Consider the following 22,811-nt stretch of genomic DNA (forward strand, 5'->3'; position numbering starts at 1 on the left):
CCCCTGCATCGGCAGGCGGACTCTCAACCACTGCGCCACCAGGGAAGCCCAAGCTGTGGACTTTTTGTACTTGATCTCAGGAGTGATAGATGTCCCATCACTGCTGCGGTATTCTATTCATTAGGAGCCTCTCAGTAAGTCCAGCCCACATCTAATCAGAAGGGGTGTCACACCAGTGGGAATACCAGGAGGCAGGGCTCAGCGGGGACCATCCTAGAGTCTGCCAGTCACACGCTCAGACCAGCGTCACTTCACCTCCTATGAAGTCTATGTCTGCCCACCAGCCGTCCCTCCGTGCCCCCCATCACTAAGGCACAGTGACTGAAGTCGCCCCTCCTCGACTTCACAAGCTCTTATCCCCTTTTAGGAGGCTGTTGATTAGAGTTGCCAGATTTAGCAAATAAAAAGAGACAGTATAAATGTGTTCCAAGTGTTGCGTGGGACATACTTATACTAAAAACTATTCGTTGTTTATTTCAAATTTAACTGGGCATTCGGTGTTTTATCTGGCAGCCCTACTCCACGCTTATTTTAACTAGATCCCATCAGTATAAAAATGTGTGTGCATGAGGGATGGAGCAAGGGAAGAAGGGCTTTGGGGGAAGCTGAGGTTTGAAGACTGGAGCATTCCTGTCCCTTACTCTGTGGTACAGAGTGGGAGCCAGTCTGGGAAGGGGCCACTAGAGAGATGGGAGGAATACCTAGGGGGAGACTGGGGAGGACAGGGCTGCTCTTGAAGACTCTAAAATGGACCTGGATGTTTCATCCTAAAAGGCCAAGGCAGAGAGGAACAATGACAAGATTAAGCACTTAACTCAGAAAAGATGACCATGTACTTAAAAGCAAAATAGTAGGAGGAAGGAGCAGGTTTGGACACACAAGAACTCCACCACATAAACTCACGGGCACGTTATCTCCAAGAGGGAGTGCAGGAAGGAGTGTGGCTGGTTTTAGTGACTGTGAGGACATAGCTTTGAATGACAGAGCCACAGCTGCCTCTGAGACACGCTGGAACATTCCCCGCAGAAAGCCCCCAGAGGCTGTGCTGGACAAATCTGTGAACAGACTGTGTAAGGCGCTCCAACATTCCCAAGTGTGCCCAGGTAGGGGCGTGCTTGCCCTGCCTGAGGACTCTGAGAAGACAAGCTAGTGGCTGCATGGTTTAGTCCCTGCTCCCCAACTGGTCCTAGGCCCATGCCCCCCCTCACCCAGGTCAGACCGTGGAAGTCCTTGGCTCAGCCCAAGGTGGACTCCAATAGCCCTGGCCCTTCCTCCAAGCAGGCAGAGCCTAAAGGACCCCCCCTAACTTTCCCGGTCCAGTTTCACAGCAGGTTAGGATTATGCCTGCTTTTCCAATAGAAGCCCCTTCATCCACAGAGCATAGAGAGGCTGCGTAACTGGCAGGCAAAGAATGGGTCAGAGAGTGACTTAGGAAAGAAAGCAAGGATTAGCAACCCACCGCAGTCTGGAAACCTGTTTAGTTTCGTTTCTGAGCCTCTGGCTTGCTCCTGGGGCCCATCCTGGGCTTCATGAACAATAGCATCTTCCCAGGAATGTTTGGCTAGAGAAGGGTTTCCCTGTGATGTTGGGCAGAGCTCCATTTGTTCTCCAGATGTACGAGTCCCCTGAACCCTGGCCCCAGCTGCTGCCTCTGTGACTGCTGTTGACTCACAAAAGGGCAGATGGCCCAGCATCCCTCCTGGGAAATAGCTCCCAGAAGCACTGGTGCACAGAACTGTAGTCAGAGCAGACCCTCATCTTTGTGTGTAGTTTTACAGTTTACAAAGCACTTTCACATCCATTATCTGATTGACTTCCAGCAGCCACCTGTGATATAAGTTCCTTATCTCCATTTTTTAAAGACAGGAACAGGCTCAGAGAGGTGGAGTAACTTGCCAAAGGTCACACAGCTCTTGCCTAGAAGAGCCTGCACTCAAACCCATTTCTCTTAACACAGTCGTTGTTATCCTCATGGCATGACAGCAGCTGAAGGTCTGTGAGCTGAAGATCAAGTCCACTGCTGCTGCTAACTCACTGTGTGTCTGAGTTTCTCTCACAGGCCAGGGAAAATCTGGGACGGGGTGCTGCCTCTGAGGTCAGAGAACTGGGTTGGACACGTGAAACATGTATCCTGTCTTTAGAAACTTTCTGGTCAAGAGGGTGATAAAAAATCATGATGTGGGAGGGCAGCCAGAGATGAAGCTGGAAAAACAGTGCAGAAACATGGAGACGAGGGGCTGCTTAAAGGAACCACTCAGGAATGGATACTGTGTGGCCTCAGGCAACTCATCCTCCCTCTCTGGGCCTTGTCTGTGAAACTAGAGATTACCCTAGATTTTCTCTAAACTCTTTCTCAGATCTAAACTTCTGTGACATTCTCCTTGATAGGGGACAGTGCTTGGTACGTGAAGAATCAGGCATTTGTGGTTCAGGAGAGCAGTTCTCCAAGGAACGTTCTGAGAGGGCTTATCCTGGACTGTGCACCCACTCAGGTATTGACCCAGTTCACCAGCCGCCATGAGTTTAGCTTCCCTGAGGTTGAAAAGTCCCACCAAGCTCTTTTGTCTGAGAGATAGGAGGCAGGAGTCCTCGAGTCCTTGGCCAGAGCAACGAAATGGCCCCTCTTCCCAGGACTCTCCCATCCATCCCACGTCTGTTCCTCTTGCAGAGAAAGGTCTGGATATCTATCTCATCATCGGCATTTGTGGAGGAGGCACCGTCTTCCTTGTCTTCGTGGCACTACTCATTTTCTACATTAGCAAGAGGAAAAAACAGAGGAGTAGGAGAAATGGTAAGCTCCCTCTCTTCTGTCCCACTGCAGGCCTGGGTGAAATCCCCGTGGAAACAACTCATGGGTCTGGCACTTAGAGTCTGGAAAGAAAATAATGGAGATGGGTAGTTTCAGAATGTCAGGGCTGTAACCGGCAGTTACAGTTTGTTCCATTTTGTGGTTAGCTTGATTTTTGAAAAAACAAATTCTCAGTGGTAACAATGTGGGAGCTTTGAGAAGCTCCATCCAGGCCGGCCTCATTGGGATCCACCACCTGAGGCTGACTGGGTATAAAGCTGTGTGGACATATGTTGAATGAGCCACATATATCTATGTGGGTAGAAAGATAAGCTTTGAAACACCATTTCTGTGAACAAACATCTTGCCTTCTCCTGAGGGTATGGCCAAGGTGGGTTCAAGACCAAGCTCCTAGGAACACAGGTAAAATTTCAGGACATCAGGGACTCACAGGAACACACTTGTTCTAAAACTGGATGTTTATATCCCCTTTCCAATTCACTGTTCCAAGGGGAGGGGTTAGGGCTGTGAGTGTTTCTTCCTTGAATCAGGCCTGTCTGACAACTCACCTAGAATGAAAAAGTTATGCTCATAAGTGAGGAGCTGGCTCAAGGAGCGTCCAGGCCGCTCAAAGCAGTGTGGGTGAATTACAGCAGAACTGGGTGGAAGGCAGATGTAACGGAGAGACCCATCCAAAGGCAGGGAGTGACTAATGTCCTCTCTGACTACTCAGATCCTATTACAAGGGCTCTAACCCTGAGGTGCTCTAGGGCATGATCCCTGGGATGACTCAGAGGCAGGGCTGGGGTCTGAGTGCCCTCTCTGCTCCCTGGAGACCCAGGCACAAAACCATCCCCCACTGGTCTCTAAAGCCCTGGGCTCTCCCTCTATTTTTCTGGTGGGCATTTCTGTCCCCCCTACCCCGCCAAGGCCTGGAATCTCTAGAGGGTAGAGGTGGCTTCTGCTTCCTCATGGTATCCCCCAGAGCAGCTAACGTGACATCTTGTACACAGGAGGGGCACTCAATAAATAGTTACATTGATCTTGATTGTATCTTGCCGAGAAAAACTCTTCAGAGGTTTTATTGTTGCAGATGAAGAGATGGAGATAAGAGGGAAGAGAGTGACCCCTGAGGAAAGGGGCTGGAAGCCCCACCAAATTCCAGGCTCAACTCCTCAAACTCCAGCCATGTCCCAAACTCCTCCAATACCTGGTCATCGTTCCCAAGCACCCGCTCATCGTCCCAGGCCTCCTGGCCCCCGTGTCCAGCACCATCAGAAGAAGAGGCCTCCTCCTACCCTGGGCCAACAAATTCACCCGCAAAAAGGCCCTCCCCTCCCCAAGCCTCGAGTTCAAACGAAACCTCCCTGTGAGGTCGAAGAAAACTCGTAACTGTCTCCTGATGCAGCTGTCCTCTTCCTCTAATTAAAAGAGATTAAAAACCGTCCTTTCCCGTAAAAGGCACTGTGGAATTTCTCCACTCCAGGTGTGCATGCCCACACTTCCATCAAGTGTGCTCTACAAGCAGACCATGATCACCTCCCTAGCCCAGGAGCCACAGCCATGTCTGTACCTTCCAACTCAGCCATGTGGTCTGACGTCTGGAGTCTCTGGCCTCCTCACAGATCTCCACCTCATCAGGAAGGGAAAAACAATAAAAGTGCACACATTAGGATGATGAGTGATCGAGCGCAGAATCCTAGAGCTCTCCTACCCTCCCTCTCAGAGCAGGTGCAGGTGTCAGATGTCAAACAGTCGCTGTGGCCGTGTCTCGCTACAAGCATCTTCCTGCTTGGGAGACCCTTGGTTTTCTTAGGTGGACACTTGCTCACCATATCGGGAGTACAAGTGAAACAAAAGCCTTGACTTAACCCCAGCGTCTACTCGTTGTAGAAAGGAGCCCAGCATCCAGCTGCTGAATGAGAAAGAGGCTAGTGGGTGGGGTGTGAAGGCAGGACCAAATTTGGCCATCCCAATTCAACTGGGCCACCTTAATCCCCACCAGAACAACCAGAATCCACTCCCCAGGTCTCAACTGCAAAACTGGACCCACAGCCTATTGGTAGATTTATACAATGAATTGAAATCTCTGTGCACAAACTTCAACAAGAGACACCAGAAAACATAATCTCATTTTGGATTTCACTTCCTTGACTCTTCAGACATGGTCACCACGATCTGTAGAACCATCCTTGAAAAGAGGGGAATCCATGAATACTGCAGGTGCCATGAGCCTACCAGACAACATGTGAAAGGGCAGGCTAAGAGACAACTTGGCTGAAGCAAATCCCAAGTCTTAAGGGACCATTATTAAAAGTTCAGACCCCACCCCCAGCTAGCAGTCATGCTAGCTGTACTTTGAGGGAAGTGGGAGAGACAAAAAAACAGTTTACAGTTAAGGCTCTAAAACAATAGGTGGTGAGAAGGCACCTGCTTTGAAATGTTGGTACCATGTTGTTTGTGGTCCCATCCGCCCACCTTCTCCCAACTTCTTAGACTTGCTAAACCTTGTCAGGCTCTGGCAGGAAGCTCTGAGGTCTAAACCACAAAGTCTATGTACATTCAGGACTTCCTGTGAGAGCTCACGGAGGGTTGAACTGCTCTTTTCTCTGAACCTGAGCATCTGTTGTTTTAGCACCCAGAGTTAATTATTAAGAATAATGATGAATGGAAGCCCATAGCTTCCTGAAATTCAAACATGAAATCCAGTCAAGTAACAGTCATCACAAGATCAACCTAGGAAGAGAAATGAAGGTCTTAGCACTGCCCCCTTTCTCCTTCCTCATTGCAGTCCCGCGCTATTCCATCAGCCATCCTGCCAGAATGGCTCCTATCCCATTCCCTTCCTGAAGCCCTCCCTGGCCTTGCCAGCCCGCTCTGTGCTTTTCTCCTGAAATCTTGTGGCATTATATATCATACAGAACATGTATTGCCTCTAACTATTCAATCCATCATTTACTCATTCAACAAACATTTATTGAACTTCTACTACATACCAGGCTCTGTGCTAGGTACTAGGAAAACAGAGGTGTACATGGCATCTTTGCTCTCAAGGCGCTCACTGTCTAGTTGTGGGAGGGGTAGACTAATTATAGGATAAATGTAACCGTGTGATAAGTATAGGTCAGAGACCAATACAGGAGCCCAGAGGAAGGACTTGGAATCTGGATTGAGTGGTGGGACTGGGGTGACACAGAAGGCTTCCTGGAGGAGGTGGCATTTGAACTGAGTTGTAATAGATGAGTAGAACTGGTGAAGCAGAGGTACAGGATTACCCATGTAGAGGGAACAGCAAGAGGAAGCTCATACCGACTACCTGTTTATATAAATACGTTATTCCTTTTTCAACTACTATGTTTCATCAATTTGAAGATACCATTGATTTTTAACTGGCACCATTATTTACATACCATGAGAAAGAAAAAACAGTCTCAATCACACTGTAACAAATGCTAAGATACAATCAATTTTAGGCCCAACCCCATTCCTGAGGTGTTAAAATGTGAATAAAAAGTGCATTTTAGAAGCAATGAAATGCATGGTTAATAAGCCTCCTGAGGACGTTGACCATTTCTCAGCATTGCCCGTACCACTTTACTGAAAATTTCACTGGCCAGTTGACTCAATGGGTGAGTACGGTCTTGATGAAAGGAAGGGAAGTGAACATCCATGGCATCTACATAGGGAAGATACACTCCCTGGCCTGCTGGAATCTCCACCGTGAGTCGGAAAACACAGGCCTCACTCAAGATTTGTGCTGCAGTCACCCCTGCTGAGGTTGTGTGATCTCCCACTGAGCCTGTCCCAGAGTGTGGACTTTCTGAGAAGTGGTCAGGCCAGCTGCAGAATAGCTTGTTGAGCTTGTGAGAAAAAAAAAAAAAAATCGATGATTCAGTAGCTTAGGTTGGGACCAGAGGCTCTGTTATTTTTAACAATAACAATGCTGAGGGCCAGGTGAGGCTCTGTCAGTTTTAACAATAACAATTCTGAGGGGTTTTCAAGTGGGGAACCACAGGTCTGGTGGTCCAATACTGGTCCTCCAATTATTAATCATCAGTGACTTGTCAAACCTGAGGACTTTATAGATAATACAGCATTGTAAGAAAAACAGCGACAGTCCAGTTAAACAATCCTCTATGGGTAATGTCCACTACAATGAATTCATCCTAGTTGGAAGATATATTTAGGTAATTTGAGACACTGGAACACCCTAGAGTGTCACATGAAGATGGAAAATTCCGGTTTTTTTGATATCCTCCCTGCTCTCCCTAAAAGCAGTCTGATCCTAGCAACTGGGTCAGCCTAGCTCCAAGGGGACCTTGGCTGCAGACTAGCAATTTCATCTCAGTCTTCCTTCTGCAGTCTCTAGGGTGAGCTCGCCTGGGCTGGCTGGGCTGCAGCCACACGGTTCCTCAAGCTCACCCATGTGTTCCCCACTGCAGGACCATTGCACGTGCTGACCCCACTGCCCACACTCCTCACCTGGCTCTTCACCTGTCCACACTCTTCTTTCAGGACTCAGATCGAGGGTCATGAAAGAGGCCCTTCCTGACCCCTGAACTCTGCTATGACATGAACCTTGTGAGACCATCTCATCTCTGTGTCTCATTCTGTGGTCCTCTAGTTCAAAGGAGGATGAGGCCCACAAGTACAGCAGCCAGAAGGTTCTGACTCTCTCTTACTGGTTTTGAAAGCTTGAATAATTTACTCAGCCTCTTTGAACATTGGTTTTCTCATCTGTAAAATGGGGATAACACCTCACAGGGTTAAAGTGAGGATTAACTAGAAATAATGTCTGTAAATGTAACTGGGATGCCCTGGTGTACAGCAGAAATCTGAAAACTCTGAACTTTCTTTCTGGCTTGATACCTGAGAATGAATACCCTGGATAGCAGATACAAATGGTCCAGTACTGGAAAGAGACACAACCCATTTTAAATTAATAAATAAGCACTCTGTAAGGTGACTTAGTGTGCTGTGAGTTTGAGTCACCTGAGTTAGTTTCCTAACATCTGGCCACATGGGACAAATTGATAAAATCCAATGCCAGATATATTAAAAGCAGAGAACAGACCTGTGAGGCAGCCCCACAAAGCCTGGATTGAGCCACCAGCATGCTGACACCTCTCTGGCCCCATAAGCAGGGCCACCCTGATGACACATTTGGACATCACTCCACAAGATGGAGGTTGAAAACCACAAGAAGGTGGTTTATTCACAGCAATACAGAGCAGGGGAAGGGGTGGCAAGGGAAGTTCGGGTCTTTGCCTCTGATAGGGTCTGAGATCTACCCACTGGTCAGGGCTGACATCGGGAAGGTGCTTACAGCAGATGTTGGGAGGGCCAATCAATTTCATGGATTTTAGCAAACAGTCAAGCAGTCCCGGAGGTCCCACATGAACTGGTGCCTCAGAGCCCAGCCACATGGACTGGGGAAGCAAAACCTGGATTGCGGGGAGCTGTCTTCAGGGAGAGAGCAGCTCAGGGGTAACCGTAAGGCAGGGGAGTTTCTAGTTAAGGGTAGCAGCCTTAACTCATGCGTCAGCCTTTACTCCCTTCTGAAACCCAACAAAAATAACATTAAACTTAACAAAAATAAAAGACACAAACCACAAAGGCAAAGAGAACAGAGGGAAAAAAAACAAAAAACAGTAGCACAATTAAAAACAGAGGGATTAAATACAAGTTCTCTCCTGAATGTTGGGACTGAGCTCTTACCCCACCCAGCTTGCAGAAATCAGGCAGAGTATTCATGATATTTTCAGGCAGGATATTGGGAAAGATTTATTAGCTAAAGAAAAATCTCATCTAAAAAGACCCAACGACACCGACAACCAAGGTTTCCCAGTAAAACCACCCAGCTAGTCATTAAACCCCTCCTGATCACAGAGATTTTGGTCCTTACTCTTCCTCCATCTCCAAACATGGTCACATTGGGGATTAGGGCTTCCACATATAAATTTTGGTGGAAATAATTTAGTCCATAACAGTGTTGAAGTGCTAGTGTTCCTAAGGGCAAGAAGGCTCTACGTGTCCTATGGGAAAAACCCATGTGTCAGATAAGCTTCATTGAAGAATGAGTTATAGTACTGTTGGGCGTGAGTTCAATGTTAATGCATCAGCAATGTATACTAAATTAGGTGTCTTTAAACAGAAACACACATAAAACAAGGTTCAAGGTTCTGTATTGATCAGTTGATAAAAATGTGTGACCAGAAGCTTCCAGGAACCTAACCCTGTATCCCCCCTGGGAGCATAGTTCAGTATTTGCTAAGTCAGTGTTCGTGGTGACTTTAGAGAACACAACCACTATGAATAATGAGAACTGACTGTATATGCGTTTGTTTTTTCTTCTGGCACTGCCTTCAGATCAGCTCCCCTCATTCTCTCTGCCACCACCAAGCTGATGGGACTCTTGCCCAGGACTGCTGTGGTGATGAGGCAGCCCAGGCAGGGAGGAGAGAGCAGGGATGGTTTAAAAGCTCTCCGCTGACCTACCCTCTTCTACCCCAGGTTGTGGACATCCATCCCCTCGGGTCCCCTTGCTCACACTCTTACTCACAAAGAGCCTTCAGTCTTCTCAGAGGGTCCTCAGTCTTATGTTAGTTTTTCATACCCATGCTTTTTTCCCTTCAGTAGTTCTGTAGTTTGCCAAGAGTTAATTTTGGAGGAAGGAACCAGCAGCACAAGCTGGTTCATTGGCTTGTCAGGAATCTCGATCAGGGAGGATATTAGTAATACGATGTAAGAACAACCAAGTGGAAATATCAAATATGAAAAATATAGTAGTTGAAGCAAAAGACATAATAGCTGGGATAAGTAGCAAGATAGATACAGTGAAAGAATGAATTAAGGAGCTGTAAAATACTCCTGAAGACTTATTCCAGGAGGCAGGGGAAAATATAAAGAGATTTTAAAAAGTAAAAGAAATACTAAGAGATATGAGGGATAAAAATACCAACATTCAGATAACAGGGATCTCACAGGAGAAAAAAAAAACAGCATGGGGAGAAAATGAAGGCTAGACATAGAAACCCCCAAATTAGACACATTACTATGAATTAAAATCACTGAATACTAAGAAAATTCTGAAATGTTTTCAGAGAGAGAAAGAAGCTCACATGCAAAAAAACAGATTTACATTATACTTCTCAGTAGCAACACTGGATGCAAGAAGATAAAAAAGCAATACTATTTTTAAAGTGTCGTACATAGAATTTTATATTCAGCCAAACTGACATTGAAATGTGAAGATATAATAGAAAATATTCTGGATATTTTCTGACATAAAAAACCTCAGAAACTATGATATGCATAGACTCATTTTGAAAAACCCTTGGAAGAAATATTCAAAAAAGAGGAAAATGAATCCAACAGATGCTGAGGAGAAATGTAGAGTTAGGGTGATCAAATAACCTAGCAAAACTGTTGTGTAAAAAAAAAAAAAAAGGGGGAAGGTTACAGAAAAAAAGCAAAGGGAAAACTATATTCATAAGAATCCAGAACCAAAATTTGATCTAGGCTATATCAGTTTCATGTGTATGTGTGTGTGTTGTTTTTGCTGTTGTGTGTATTATGTGTGGGACAGGGGAAGCAGAGTCCAAATAGGTGAGACAACCTGTTAAACTACCTGCCTTGTCAGGGAGAGGAAATAGATATTGATACATTTAATAAGTCAGGAAGAAGAAATAAACAAACATGTATCTTAAGGTAAGGGCAATCACTATAAGAACAAAAATTAAATATGTTCTTTTAAACCAGCAGAAGAAAATCACATCTACTCAGTGAAGAGTAAGAAGGTTAAAACAGAAAAAAACAAACAAACAAACAAAACATATCAGTAATGGAAACTACAAAATAAGATGGCAGAAACAAGTCCTAATATAGAGTGGTTATGATAAATGTATATAGATTAAGTCACAAATCAAAAGGGAGAGCATCTCAAATTGGACATTTTAAAAGATCCAACATTGTATTGTTTACAGAAGACACATTTACAACAAAAGAATATAGAAAGGCCGAAAATAAAAAGATATCAAGCAAAAAAGATGAGACAGCAGTCTTAATACCTGACAAAAGAAAATTCCAGGGACAAGGGAGGAAATCATGTGTCAGTAGAAACAACAATAGAGCAAACACATATGCACCTGAGATATTACCTCAAAAAATATAAAATGACAACTGATGGAGCTTGATAAGAAAGAGCCAAATTAATCATTTTAGTCGGAAGTTTTTTTTTTTTTTTAACATCTTTATTGGGGTATAATTGCTTTACAATGGTGTGTTAGTTTCTGCTTTATGACATAGTGAATCAGTTATACATATACATATGTTCCCATTAGTCAGAAGTTTTAACATTAAAACATTATGTAGGAGAAAACTGAGCCTTCAGAAATGAATAGGTTAAACAGAGAAAAAAATAGGCCATGATGCAGAAGATCTGAATATTTCAATCAATAAAGCTCAATTTATCTATACCCAATAGAGTACATATTCTTTTTGAGTACACATAAAAGAGTTTAAAAAATTAATCACATACTAGGCCACAAAGGAAATTACAAGAAAGTCTAAAGAATGACTATTATTCGGATTACCTTTTTCAGTCATAATGAAATAAATAGGAAAATTTTTTTTAAAGGATAGTGAAAAGAGTGCTTCACTGGTGGTGCAGTGGTTAAGAATCTGCCTGCCAATGCAGGGGACACGGGTTTGAACATTGGTGTGGGAAGAGCCCACATGCCATGGAGCGACTAAGCCCGTGAGCCACAACTACTGAGCCCATTTGCCACCACCGCTGAAGCCTGTGTGCCTAGAGCCCATGCTCTGCAACCAGAGAAGCCACCTCAATGAGAAGCACATGCACCACAACAAAGAGTAGCCCCCGCTCGCCGCAGCTAGAGAAAGCCCACGCGCAGCAATGAAGACCCAATGCAGCCAAGAATAAAAACAAATAAATAAATTTTAAAAATTCGTGAAAAGAAATCTATGTCAGATTATTAGAAAACATTACTTTTCTGGAAATATATTATTTCTAGAAAAATAGAAAACATATAATTAAGTAATTCTTGGGTTAATAATAAAGTCACCAAAGAAGTAAATATATAAAACCAAGTGATAATGAAAGTACTACATGTTAAAATTTGAAGACTACATCTACAGCAGTACGTATTGAGAAACAAATATGTAGTTTTAAATACATTTATCAAGATATAAGACAGGTTCAAAACAAGCAAAGGATAATATTCAGGAAGGTGGGAAACAGAAAGAAAAGAATAATAATGAAGGTGGAACAGATATCAATGAAATCTCAAATCGCAACAACAAAACTAGAGAGTATTAACAAAATCATAAACTAGTGTTTTAGAAAGACTGATAAGATAGACCTGTGGTGAGACTACTTAAGGAAAAAGAGAGGGATTGAAGATTCAAATAAGAAAAAAAATACAGAATGTAAATGAGGGGATAACTACAGATGCAGCAGAAATTTAAAAATTCATAGAAGAGTATTATGAATAACTAGCTATACACTAATATATTTTTAACACTAAGGAAATTTGCTATATTTCTTGAAAAATATAAAAAGCAAAATTGGCACAAGAAGAGGAACAAAACAGGAATAAACTATGAGGTGTTAAAGAAAGTGATATACTATCAGAGATCTACGTTTTAAAATATCTCCAGTGCATTTTACAGGTGACTTTTATGAAATGTCCATGGAGCACTAATTTCTATCTTATACACGTAATTTCAGAAAATAGAGAAAGAGTGAAAACTGCCCAGTTCAATTTATGAGGTTAGTATAATCCTGATTCTAAAACTGAATAAGAACAATGTTAAAAGGAAAGTATGACTTCATTTCACTTATGAATGTAGATTTTCAAAATCCTAGATAAAATATTAACAAACAAAGCCAACATTATATTTTTTTAAATACATCATGATCAAGTAGTGTTCATCCAACAAATTCAGGGAAACATCAACATAAAAATAATCTATCAATAAAATTACAAAATAGCTGAAAGGAGAAAAATCATGATTATATTAGTGTACAAACAAACAACATTTGATTAAAAGTCTTAGCCTAGTAAGAATAAAAGATCCAGCCATGGTTGCTAATTGGTCCCCTTCTAATGATAACAGTTGACCTGGATAGCATGGTTGCCAAGTAAAGACTACATTTCCCATCCACCCTAGGCAACTAGATGTGGCCAAGTATTTAGGCTCTAGTTAAAGGGGTGCGTTCTGAGCCATCTGGCAGTGCGGAGTCAAATCAAGAATTCATAAAACATTTGACCTGACAAATCTATCCTTGGGCATATATATCTTAGAGAAATACCTGTACAAGCCCCTTATATCTTTTCTTACAAAGAATTATAGGTAATCTAGAAGGTGACCAAGAGAATGGATAAGCATATTTTGGTGCTTGTGTAGAATTTTATGCAATTAGAATCAACAAGTTGAATGAGTACACAGCAACAAGGAGACATCTTAAAAAGAGTACTGCTAACGAATTATGTTTGCCAGGGGGAGCAATTATAAAGAGATAGATGAGAGAGTTCTTCATGGTGATGGAACAGTTCAATATTTATAGATTCATTACATAGATCTGTACATGGGACCCAAATGCATAGAGCTACACACACATATATACATATATACACTCAGAGTTCATGTGAAAACCAGATAAAATCTGTGATTTAGTCAATAGGATTGTACCAATATCTGTTTCCTGGTTTTGATATTGTAACACTGTTATATAAGATGTCACCATTGAAGAAATCTGGGTGAAGAGTTTATTGGACTCTAGATACTATTTTTGCAACTTCCTATGAATCTATAATTATTTTGCCATAAAAAAAAAAAAAACAACTAGAAGGAAACTTGGGTGGGTAAGTCTGTTGACTATTCCAGAACAATGAGACATTTTTGCAGATAATTACAAGACTAAAGGAGAAACAAAGGCAGGCTAGCAAGAACCTTCCATACAAATACTATGCAATCAGAGTCTGGAAGCAATTGCAGAATTAAGGGCAAAGACGTCAGGGATGTCGTTAGATCTTTGCTCTTCTGCTGTAATTTCATTTCCCTACCAAGAATACTACTTGTGTGGCAGGAGGTTATTTAGCTCATAGGTATGAGACTGTGGAGAACTTGGCGCTCAGGCATGAATGCTCTGCTCTATTACAGTAGTGAATAAATCCTAATCTTAAGAAGTTATAAAATACCAGTACTGCTTAAGAGCCATCTTATTTCCATGTCCTCTAAAAAAAAAAGGCCCAACATTTTTTAACTTTTCATTTTATATTGGAGTATAGTTGATTAACAATGTCGTGTTAGTTTTGGGTGCACAGCAGAATGATTCAGTTATACATATACATGTAGTTTTTCCAAATTCTAAAAAGGCCCAACTCTTTACTGCCACTTTTTGAAGCACCTCCCAACCTGACTTCCGCCTGCCTCTCAAGCATCTCCTCACATCTACCCCCATCACTAAGTTCTAGGTGTATGAACTTTATTCGGTTCTTTAAGTATACTTAAACTCTCACTTCTAGGCCTTTGCATATGCCAGCCCTGCCGCTATATTTGGCAAACTCCTATCTGTCCTTCAGGTTCCAGATTAAATATCATTCTTCTTACCTAAGACCCCAACCACATTCCCTAACAGACTAGAGTACGAGGTCCCTGCCCCACCTCACAGCACCATGACCATCCCCTTCCACAACCTTCCTAACATTTTAGAGCAGTCTCTTGCTTAATGCTGCCTTTTGGGCTGGGCTATGTGTCCTGGGTCTGTCTTGTTTGCCTTGGAGTCACCCATACTTAATATGGTGCCTGAAACATAGTAGGTGCTCAATAAATATTTTTAAACAAATTCACTGATTTAATCATTAATATATATTTGTGTGACTGGTTCAAGGAGCCAGAGGCCCACCTCAGGAACCACATCCCCGACCAAAAGTACAGCGTAATCAATGTGTAGTTTTTTTTCCCACGACAGCAACAGGATGGACCTGGTCGGGACTCATCTGAGAACTGGGACAGGGTTGTGTCTACAGATGAGGAGACGACCAGGACCATCTGTGAGAAGTGGGCAGGTGGCAGCCAGGGAAGAGCCCAGGGACCCGAGGCAGGCTCTCCACTCATGCTCCCTGGCCCCAGAAGGAATGAGCTTAAGAGAATAGGGAAGCAATTTCCAGAAAACAAAAGCACCAGTGAGGATATTTTTGTCTTTTTCACCTTCACAATCACCAGACTGAAAATTGACCCTCAGAAGACTTTGGGAGAAGGCAGGTGGTCTGAAGAGGTGGGTTTCCTGCCAGAGGAGAGCCCACAGAGACTCTAGCTGCTTCCTTTTGCTCCTGCCTCAAGGTCAGGCCATTGAGGTTGACTTTATAAGATGCTCTTGGGGCAAAGCTGGCGGCATGTGCCTTAAGAGTGCTAACAGTAGCGATAGCCTGACGACAGCAGAGGTACCTGAAGTAAGAATGCTGACTAACCAGTGTTTAAATGAGTAGGTTCCACATCAGCATGTCCATCAGGGGAGGCAAACCCTGATGGGAAAAAGCAAGGTACCTGTGACCTAGATTGGTCACTGCATCAACACCTGCCCTCACAGAGCTGATAAAGAGATTCGGTGTGACGGTTGGTTACACCATAGAAACACGTTTCCCTAAGAACGTCAGGGGAACAAGTAGCAGAGATTCCTGCTTTGGGAGCAGCCCTCTCATCAGTGTGTCCTACCACTCACCTCCCTGGAGCAGGGGTCTTCTGTGAAGCTGTAAGAAGGTAGAGGAAAGTCCCTTCTATACTTCAGAGATCCATGTCTCAGGGCCAGGCCCAAGGAGAACCCACTGGTGTGATTTCTGAGGGGCCGCTGTTCCCCAACCCCCAGATGCTCCCATCCCACTAGCTGATAACTGAAATCCCACTATTAAAGCTTCGCGTTTTACAGTGTGGAGCAGTGATGAACAGCCTGCGGACTCAGAGCTACGTGTGAGACCATCAGGCTGCCCAATGATTTCAGGATGAACTTCCTAACTTCCTAATGATTAAGGAGCCCTGTCAGTTTCCTCACAGGCATTCTTTTATTCAGTAAAGTAGGTATTCCAGGTCCTGAGATTATCCTTTTTTTTTTTTTTTTTTCATATTTACTTCAATGGGAAGAAAATGGGGCCTGTGGGCACTTTATTTTTCCTGAGTGTGGGAAAGGCCACTCGCCTCTGGCTTAAGGGTTTGAGCCCTATTAGAATGTGAGTCCTCCCAGAAGAGTGCAGCCTTTTTGTGCGGAAAGAAGGGCAGGTTGGCACTGGGTGCTGAAGGTGTGGAGACGGTAGAATGAGGTTGGGGGACTGAGCGTGTAGCTTAGGGGTAGGAGAGTAATGCGGGGAGGGGATTGGGGCAACTTCTGTGCCCTCAGAACTCTGCCTGAGGCCAGCCCTGCTCAGAGCACACTGGACCTCGGAGCCCAGAGCAGAGGGACGGTGCTGGGCAGGCAGGGCAGCTGGCCTGGGCTCTCCCAGCAGCTGTCAGGCCTATGGAGACCACTGCCCCCTGGCACGTGCCTGCCCCTGGTCGCCTCCAAGAGCTGCCTGGAAGGTGAAAGAGAAATCTGTCCTCTTCTAAGGAGGAAAGTCCCCCATTCTAGGAGACAGAGTGTTTCCTCAACCCAGAGCCCAGGGGAGAATCTGTAAGGAAGAAGCCAGAGGAAGCCATGCTCAGGGGGAAGCTCTCCTCAGGGAGATTCCTCAGGGGAGCGCCTCTCAGGCGGAGCAGTCCTGAAGGGTAGCTCTCCTCAGGGAGAACTTGCTCTCCCTTCTACCCTTCCCCGTCATGTGGATTCTGGCAGTCTCTCAGAGTCAGATCTGTTTCTGCTTTCTCACAGGGCAGGGTCATACACCATCATTTACACCCTCGCTGAAAATGCAGTCACATCCATTCACAGCAATGCTTCCCCTCAGCCGGCCATGTGCAATGTATGGAGAAACCTGGTGCCCTCTAGGAATTTCAGCAAGTGTGCAAGGAACATGGCAAGGACTTTGTGAGAGCCCTTCTCCTTCTACCTCAAACCATACTATGCGGTGGCCGGTCCTGGAATGTAGCATGTCTTAAAGGCTCCTGGAGAGGCTGGGGACGGAAAATCAGCCCTCGCTTCCACCTGCTGCCGCGGGATGTGGGAGCACATGGCTTGGGTCTCAGCACAACGAACTGTCGTAACTTCAGCCCAGAGACCTGAACCCTCAAGCTGTCAGCAGCGCTCAAAAGCACCCACCATAAGAGCGTGTGATACAGCTAAGGTGTGGAGGAACAGCTCTATGACCGCGCGAGGACGACCAGACCTTGCAGAGTGGAGGAGGAGGGCAACACGAGGCAATTCTGATTTTTCTTTGGCGTTCGTGGGCTTATGAAATCGCTTAGAATGTTTAGGAAATTGCTCAGGCCCCTGCAGAAGCTACGATGCCTCCTTCGTCTTCAATTTTATTTTTTGTTTGTTTGATTTTCAGCTCAGAGAACTGGGAAAATGTAAGATGTGCTCTTCATTTAGTCATTCATTCAGCCATCCATTTCTTCAGTAGTTTTCTATGTGAACGTCTATCAGGCCAGGTACGGTATCAGGCACTGGGAATAGAAGGATGAGAAATATTATAGCTGGCCTAGAAAACTCACCATCCAGTTGCGGTGTACACACCTTTATTTCCCTAGTCTCATCAGCCTTGGGAATGAACAAGGGTGAAGTGATAGTGCAGTGCTATTTGACTTGGACCACCCACAGCAACTGTTAAACTCCAAGCCTCCCACCCCCACCCCCTGCCCAGAGCTACAGCTGTTTCCCCCCTTTTGCCTCATTTGTTACCTCCCTCCCTCCCTCACCTCTGCATCCCAGACAGAGCCTTGCCGCCCTGCTCCCGCTTGCTGCACGGGGAGCTTTGGGTGGGCACTTTAAGTAGTTTCTGTTGAAACTTCCTGTTGTGTCCTTCGAGATTTCCAGGCTCTCAGATAAAGTTCTGTTGCTCTGGAATTGCTTTTTATCCGGGCTGTCACACTTCCACGGTATCTCAAAGACAGCATCTACAATTTTTCTGAATCATCTAGTTATCTCACCTGAAGCAATTTCAGTGAAAATACACATGCTATCAGACCTTTTCCTGTTTTGCAAGCAAGTTGAGAGCAAGAAAGCGCTGACTGGGGTGGAAGAGGAGGGGAGATTCCTGGGGGTTGGGGGACAAAAAGGAGAGCTGGAGAGCCAAGGTCAAATTCTCTCTCCTCACACCCTGCCCAGGGCTAGCCCTGCTGGGCTGCAGCAGGCAAATAAAGGCTGTGGGCATCCACTTCCATGCCATAGAGAGCACCTTAGGTGGGTATAAATGTCTTGACAATTTAGGTCATAACAAACTTGCCTCACCTTAAAAAAAAGAACCAGTCATTCAAAGACATAATAGGTACCATCAAAATCAGAACATGACACTTTCTCTGCTAGATTAGTTCCACAGTCCATCCATCCATTAAACAAATATTTGTTGATCTATCTGTACAAGGACTGAGGAAGGTGTAAGAAAACAGCTCGTTCTCTCAAAATGCTTAATTTCTAGCCAGAGAGGTAATTGGAAGGATGGGATTTTCTTTTCCTCACCATCCCCACCCCTTCCCAGAGAATAAACCTCCTAAGGTTACAATAATAAAGGAGGTCGTTTTTTGTTGTGAAATCCAGGTCTTGGAAAGAGACAGTCTTTTCATACAATGAGATACAGGACATACGCAGATAGGAGGTTAACATTTGCCTTCTGAGAGATCTTACATTAATTTTAAATATTCCGTCTCATGCTCAGCCTCCCATGAGGGTTCCTTTCTCAACTTTCTTCTACTCTAGCATTCAAAGTTCCCCTTCTCCCCTATCCCAGAGCAGAAGGAGATGAAGCAGAGAGTAACTGACAAGGCATCTGGAAGCTTAGACACAAAGAGAGGTGGGACCTGGAGGTGGTGCTGTGGAGGGAAAGGGTTAAGATAACTGCCTGGGAGGGGAATAGTGGGCAGCCGAAGAAAGATCTGGGGAATGGACCCTGCCACGCAGAGCAGTCGCTCGATGTGGACCCCAAGGTTGAACAGGGAGGCCTGTGCCCATGAACCGAGGTGGGAACAAATTAAAAGGCGAGGTAAACTAACCACTGGGACCCTGAACGCTTTGGATTATAAGGCTGGAGACAGAAATAAGGAGCTGGTTTTACGTCCTCTGTGATTCCGTTTGTGTGTTTGACTCCATGAGACCTAGATGAAGTCTCCTTTCCCATTCCCACCCACCTCCCACCCTTCCTTCACCAGCACGCTCCTGGGCCACAGAAGGCGACGAAATGAAGATGGTCACTCCTGGAACCGACTGACCAACCACTGAAAGACCATTCTCTTTTGGCCCTACCACCTTCCACAGAAGGGATGCTGCCAGGTTACAGACATATACACGAATATTAAGTAGGACTCAATTCCTCTGGCTGAGATGAAAGGAAGGCTTGATGGAGGAAGCAGCATGAAAAGGGAGCTTTAAAGGACAACTATGATCTAGGTCTGCAGAGACAGAGGGGAATGAATTCTGAGCACAGGTGAAATGGGAATGGAAATGAGATGTGTAGTCTTTATTTATCACGGGTGTCGTGGGATATCATGTGGAACATCATCGTGATTATTTATCTCCATGATGCTGACCTCTTTGCGTCTTTGTAATAATAACCTTGTCAGGAACTTACATAAAATCCCAACTGGAAATGAATATTCATTTCTTATTTTTAACTAAACCACAGATCAAACCAAACTTGCAACACACACACACACACACACACACACACACACACACACACACACCACTATACTCCTAAATTTGAACCAGACAATAGAATTCTGTATAATTTAAAAAGCCATTGAACCAAAATTGTTAAGAAAGGTATATTTTTAAATTCTAAATTACTTTTCTCTTCTAAATACACTATCACATTTATTTTGGTAATCTGAGTTTGTAAGCCTTCTCTTTATTAGCACGCAGAAGCTGATGAGGCGGAACTGTATGTAATGATATTGATTTCTGCACGTAGCTTGCAGAATTAGTCTTCGTAATTAAACCTCTTTACTTTGCTACATCCAAAGGCTATCAGTCAGAGTCCTTAATTCAAAACACCATCACCCACTTCGCTATTTTAAGCAAAAAGGGAATTTAGTATAGGCTATGAGATTGTCTGAGAGGGCCAGTCGGGCTTGGAAGCTGCACAACTCATCACAGGATTGTATCAGAAAGACCACCCTGGGCAGCACCATAGTGCCCACCACCGATGCCAGGCACTATACATCAGAAGCTCTGTCACTGTTCCCTCCAAAAGCAGCCATTCTGCTGCTCTTCTGGCCAAAAGGTATCCCCATGTGTTCCTGCTCGTCACGTTGCTCTTTTCCAAATCCAGTTCTTATACTGGGGCATCGGATAGGCCGAGTCTAGATAGCATGCCTGTCCCCTACACCCACATGGGAAGACGGGGAACTGAGTTCTGGTTTCCACCTTAGGAAGTGCAAGTCCACACTTGCACTCAGTAATATGGGAAGTTTGCCAAACATAGGAAGCTGTTCGAATAGCATAAGGTGGTCACAGAGCATGGCGAAGTCCACTACACATGGATGTAGTACCATGTGTCATGGTGCCATGTCAATCAACATTATTGACATAAAAGTCTCTGTGTTCAAGTTGTTTAGCATTCTGGAGATTTCTGTTTCTGCCAATACTGTGAAAGAAATGTCCTGAGAAAATATCCCACTACAAGAAATCTAGAAATCCTGGACAAAATATATCAAATCTCCTCTGGAAGTCATTACCAATCTTGGCAAAAAAGGTAGTGAAATACATACCCAAATGAAGCTGAAGCTGGAAAACTTAGCAGTGAGTTGACTCTGAAGCTGTAGCTGCCCTTTGGAGATTTGCTGATTCCCATAAACCAGAGTTTTGAGTATAATGGTTGTGTAAGGACTGAAGTTAAAGCCTCAGGCCCATCCCAAGGTAAGAGTTGGAACAGAGAACCCCATAAAATGTTGACATAGTTAAAGAGACTCAGTGAGAAGGTATCTACGGAAAAGCTGCTCAAAAAGCAAAGGGATACCTTTGAGGGAATTTTTTCAGCCTGTGCTGAAGGTGACCATGGAAAAAGTCTCTCCTCAAACTTTGAGTTTAAGACTTGACTCAGCACTACTGGTGTAGCGCAAGAAGACACAAGCCGAGAAATTTAGTGAAGTGCCTCCACGTTTGTAGTGTACGTGGTGACAGGTAAAAGCAAACACTAATTGCCCCAAGAAGGCATAGCCTCAATCCAGGGCTCTCAGGATCCCCACAAATACAGTTCAGCCAAACACAAGATCACATCATGAAATTATAAAAGACATAAGGAAACAAGCTACTACAAGCAAGAGTCAGCAAAAATAACACAGTCTAATTAGATCATCTAGAACCTCAGATACTAGAATTATGGTACAGTTTAACATGCGGGTTCATGCCCCCGTCCGGGAAGACCCCACATGCCGCGGAGCGGCTGGGCCCGTGAGCCATGGCCGCTGAGCCTGCGCGTCCGGAGCCTGTGTTCCGCAACGGGAGAGGCCACAGCAGTGAGAGGCCCACGTACCGCAAAAAAAAACCCCCCCAAAACACTAAAATGCTGAAAGGGAGAAAAAGGAATTGGAAACATGTGCAAGGAAAAAGGTATCATCAAAAAGGGATGGGTCACACAACAGAGTATATACAGCTGAAGAGAGAATTAGTGAACTGAAAGAAATACAAATGTAAATTTGACTCAGAATGCAAAAAGACTAAGACAGAAAGATGGGACATATGAAAGGAAAGTTAAGAGAGACGGTAAATAGAATGAGGTCTAATATATGATAAACTAGAATTCCAGAATAAGAAACCAGAAGGCTTCAGGGATATTGGAGTTTAAGGGGCAGGCCAATAAAGTACACTCTATTCTCCACTGTGTTTGGAACCAATTGAAAAATGTACATTGGATTCAGGTAGATGGAGATCAAATGCCACATTTATTACTGATGAACTGTTGAATAAATATGTGTCAATATAGCCTTCCTAATACTGCATCTCAGAATTAAGCAAACTTACCCACCCCATCACAGGCAGCGCTGAACAGCTGAAGCCCTGGTCCCTTTCTCCCATCCTCGACAGTACTTGCCTTGAAAAACTTGAGCACAGAGAAAGAGAGAGGAATATGTTCTAAGCCAATTTCAACTCTGCTGACTATCAAAACGTTCTCTAAGAAAAATCAAATATAGGACTTGTCATTAGGCTAGTCCTGGAAATGAAAGAATGACCAAAGAAAATAAATTTACATCTTCCTGAATTTTATGCTTAAGCTAAATAGAGTTTAGGGGTACAGAACAGGACTGTGAGGGAGAATAAGAAGAATGAGGGAGATGATATTTAGTGATTAAGATGATCTTCTCAATATAAATCCTATTTTTAAAAACATTTGTGTTACATATTACTGTGTTCTCTGAGGGCTCTTCTCCCTCTCCAGAAGGTGCAAGCCCAGGGTGTTAAGGATGAGGAAAAGGGAGATGGGGCAAGGACAAATGTGGAGTGTGATAAAGTGTGATGCAATGAACTACCAAGGAGGCCATCTTCACAAGGAGCCAGGAAGAAAACACATTCTCAGGTGGAATTTCCTCTGGAAAAGTTTCAAGAAAAATCCATGCTGTATTGTACGGAAGGGAGAAAGGAAGAGAAAACATTATCTGCTGGCTCTCGGCATCTCCTGATTCCCATTGGCCAAGGTTTACCCCAGGACTGAATTCACCCCCTGTGCTTTTGGGTGACATCACTTGGCTATTCCGAAAGCCAGATCCCATGCCCCATGGTATACCATTTCATTCAAGTTCCAGAAGTAGAAACATGACTTGGAGGGAATAAGCCTTGGTGTTTGAGATGTGCGAACTACGCCAGTCTTAACCTAGTCTCCAGCTCAGAAATCTTGGTAGGGTGCCAACAGATTGGTGATGG

At 44.2% G+C, this 22,811-nt stretch overlaps 1 protein-coding gene across 1 annotated transcript in view; it reads left to right on the forward strand.

Moving 5' to 3' along the window:
* Positions 1-4,180, forward strand: part of CD2 (CD2 molecule) — an 11,202-nt gene extending 7,022 nt beyond the window's left edge. Inside the window, exons 4-5 of the mRNA XM_007452638.1 lie at positions 2,669-2,791; positions 3,882-4,180. Coding sequence (XP_007452700.1) covers positions 2,669-2,791; positions 3,882-4,180 — 422 coding nt within the window. The remainder of the gene's footprint in view (positions 1-2,668; positions 2,792-3,881) is intronic.
* Positions 4,181-22,811: the final 18,631 nt, after the last annotated feature.

Source organism: Lipotes vexillifer, unplaced genomic scaffold (genome assembly GCF_000442215.2).
Source record: "Lipotes vexillifer unplaced genomic scaffold, Lipotes_vexillifer_v1.1 scaffold1343, whole genome shotgun sequence".
Taxonomy (NCBI): domain Eukaryota; kingdom Metazoa; phylum Chordata; class Mammalia; order Artiodactyla; family Lipotidae; genus Lipotes; species Lipotes vexillifer.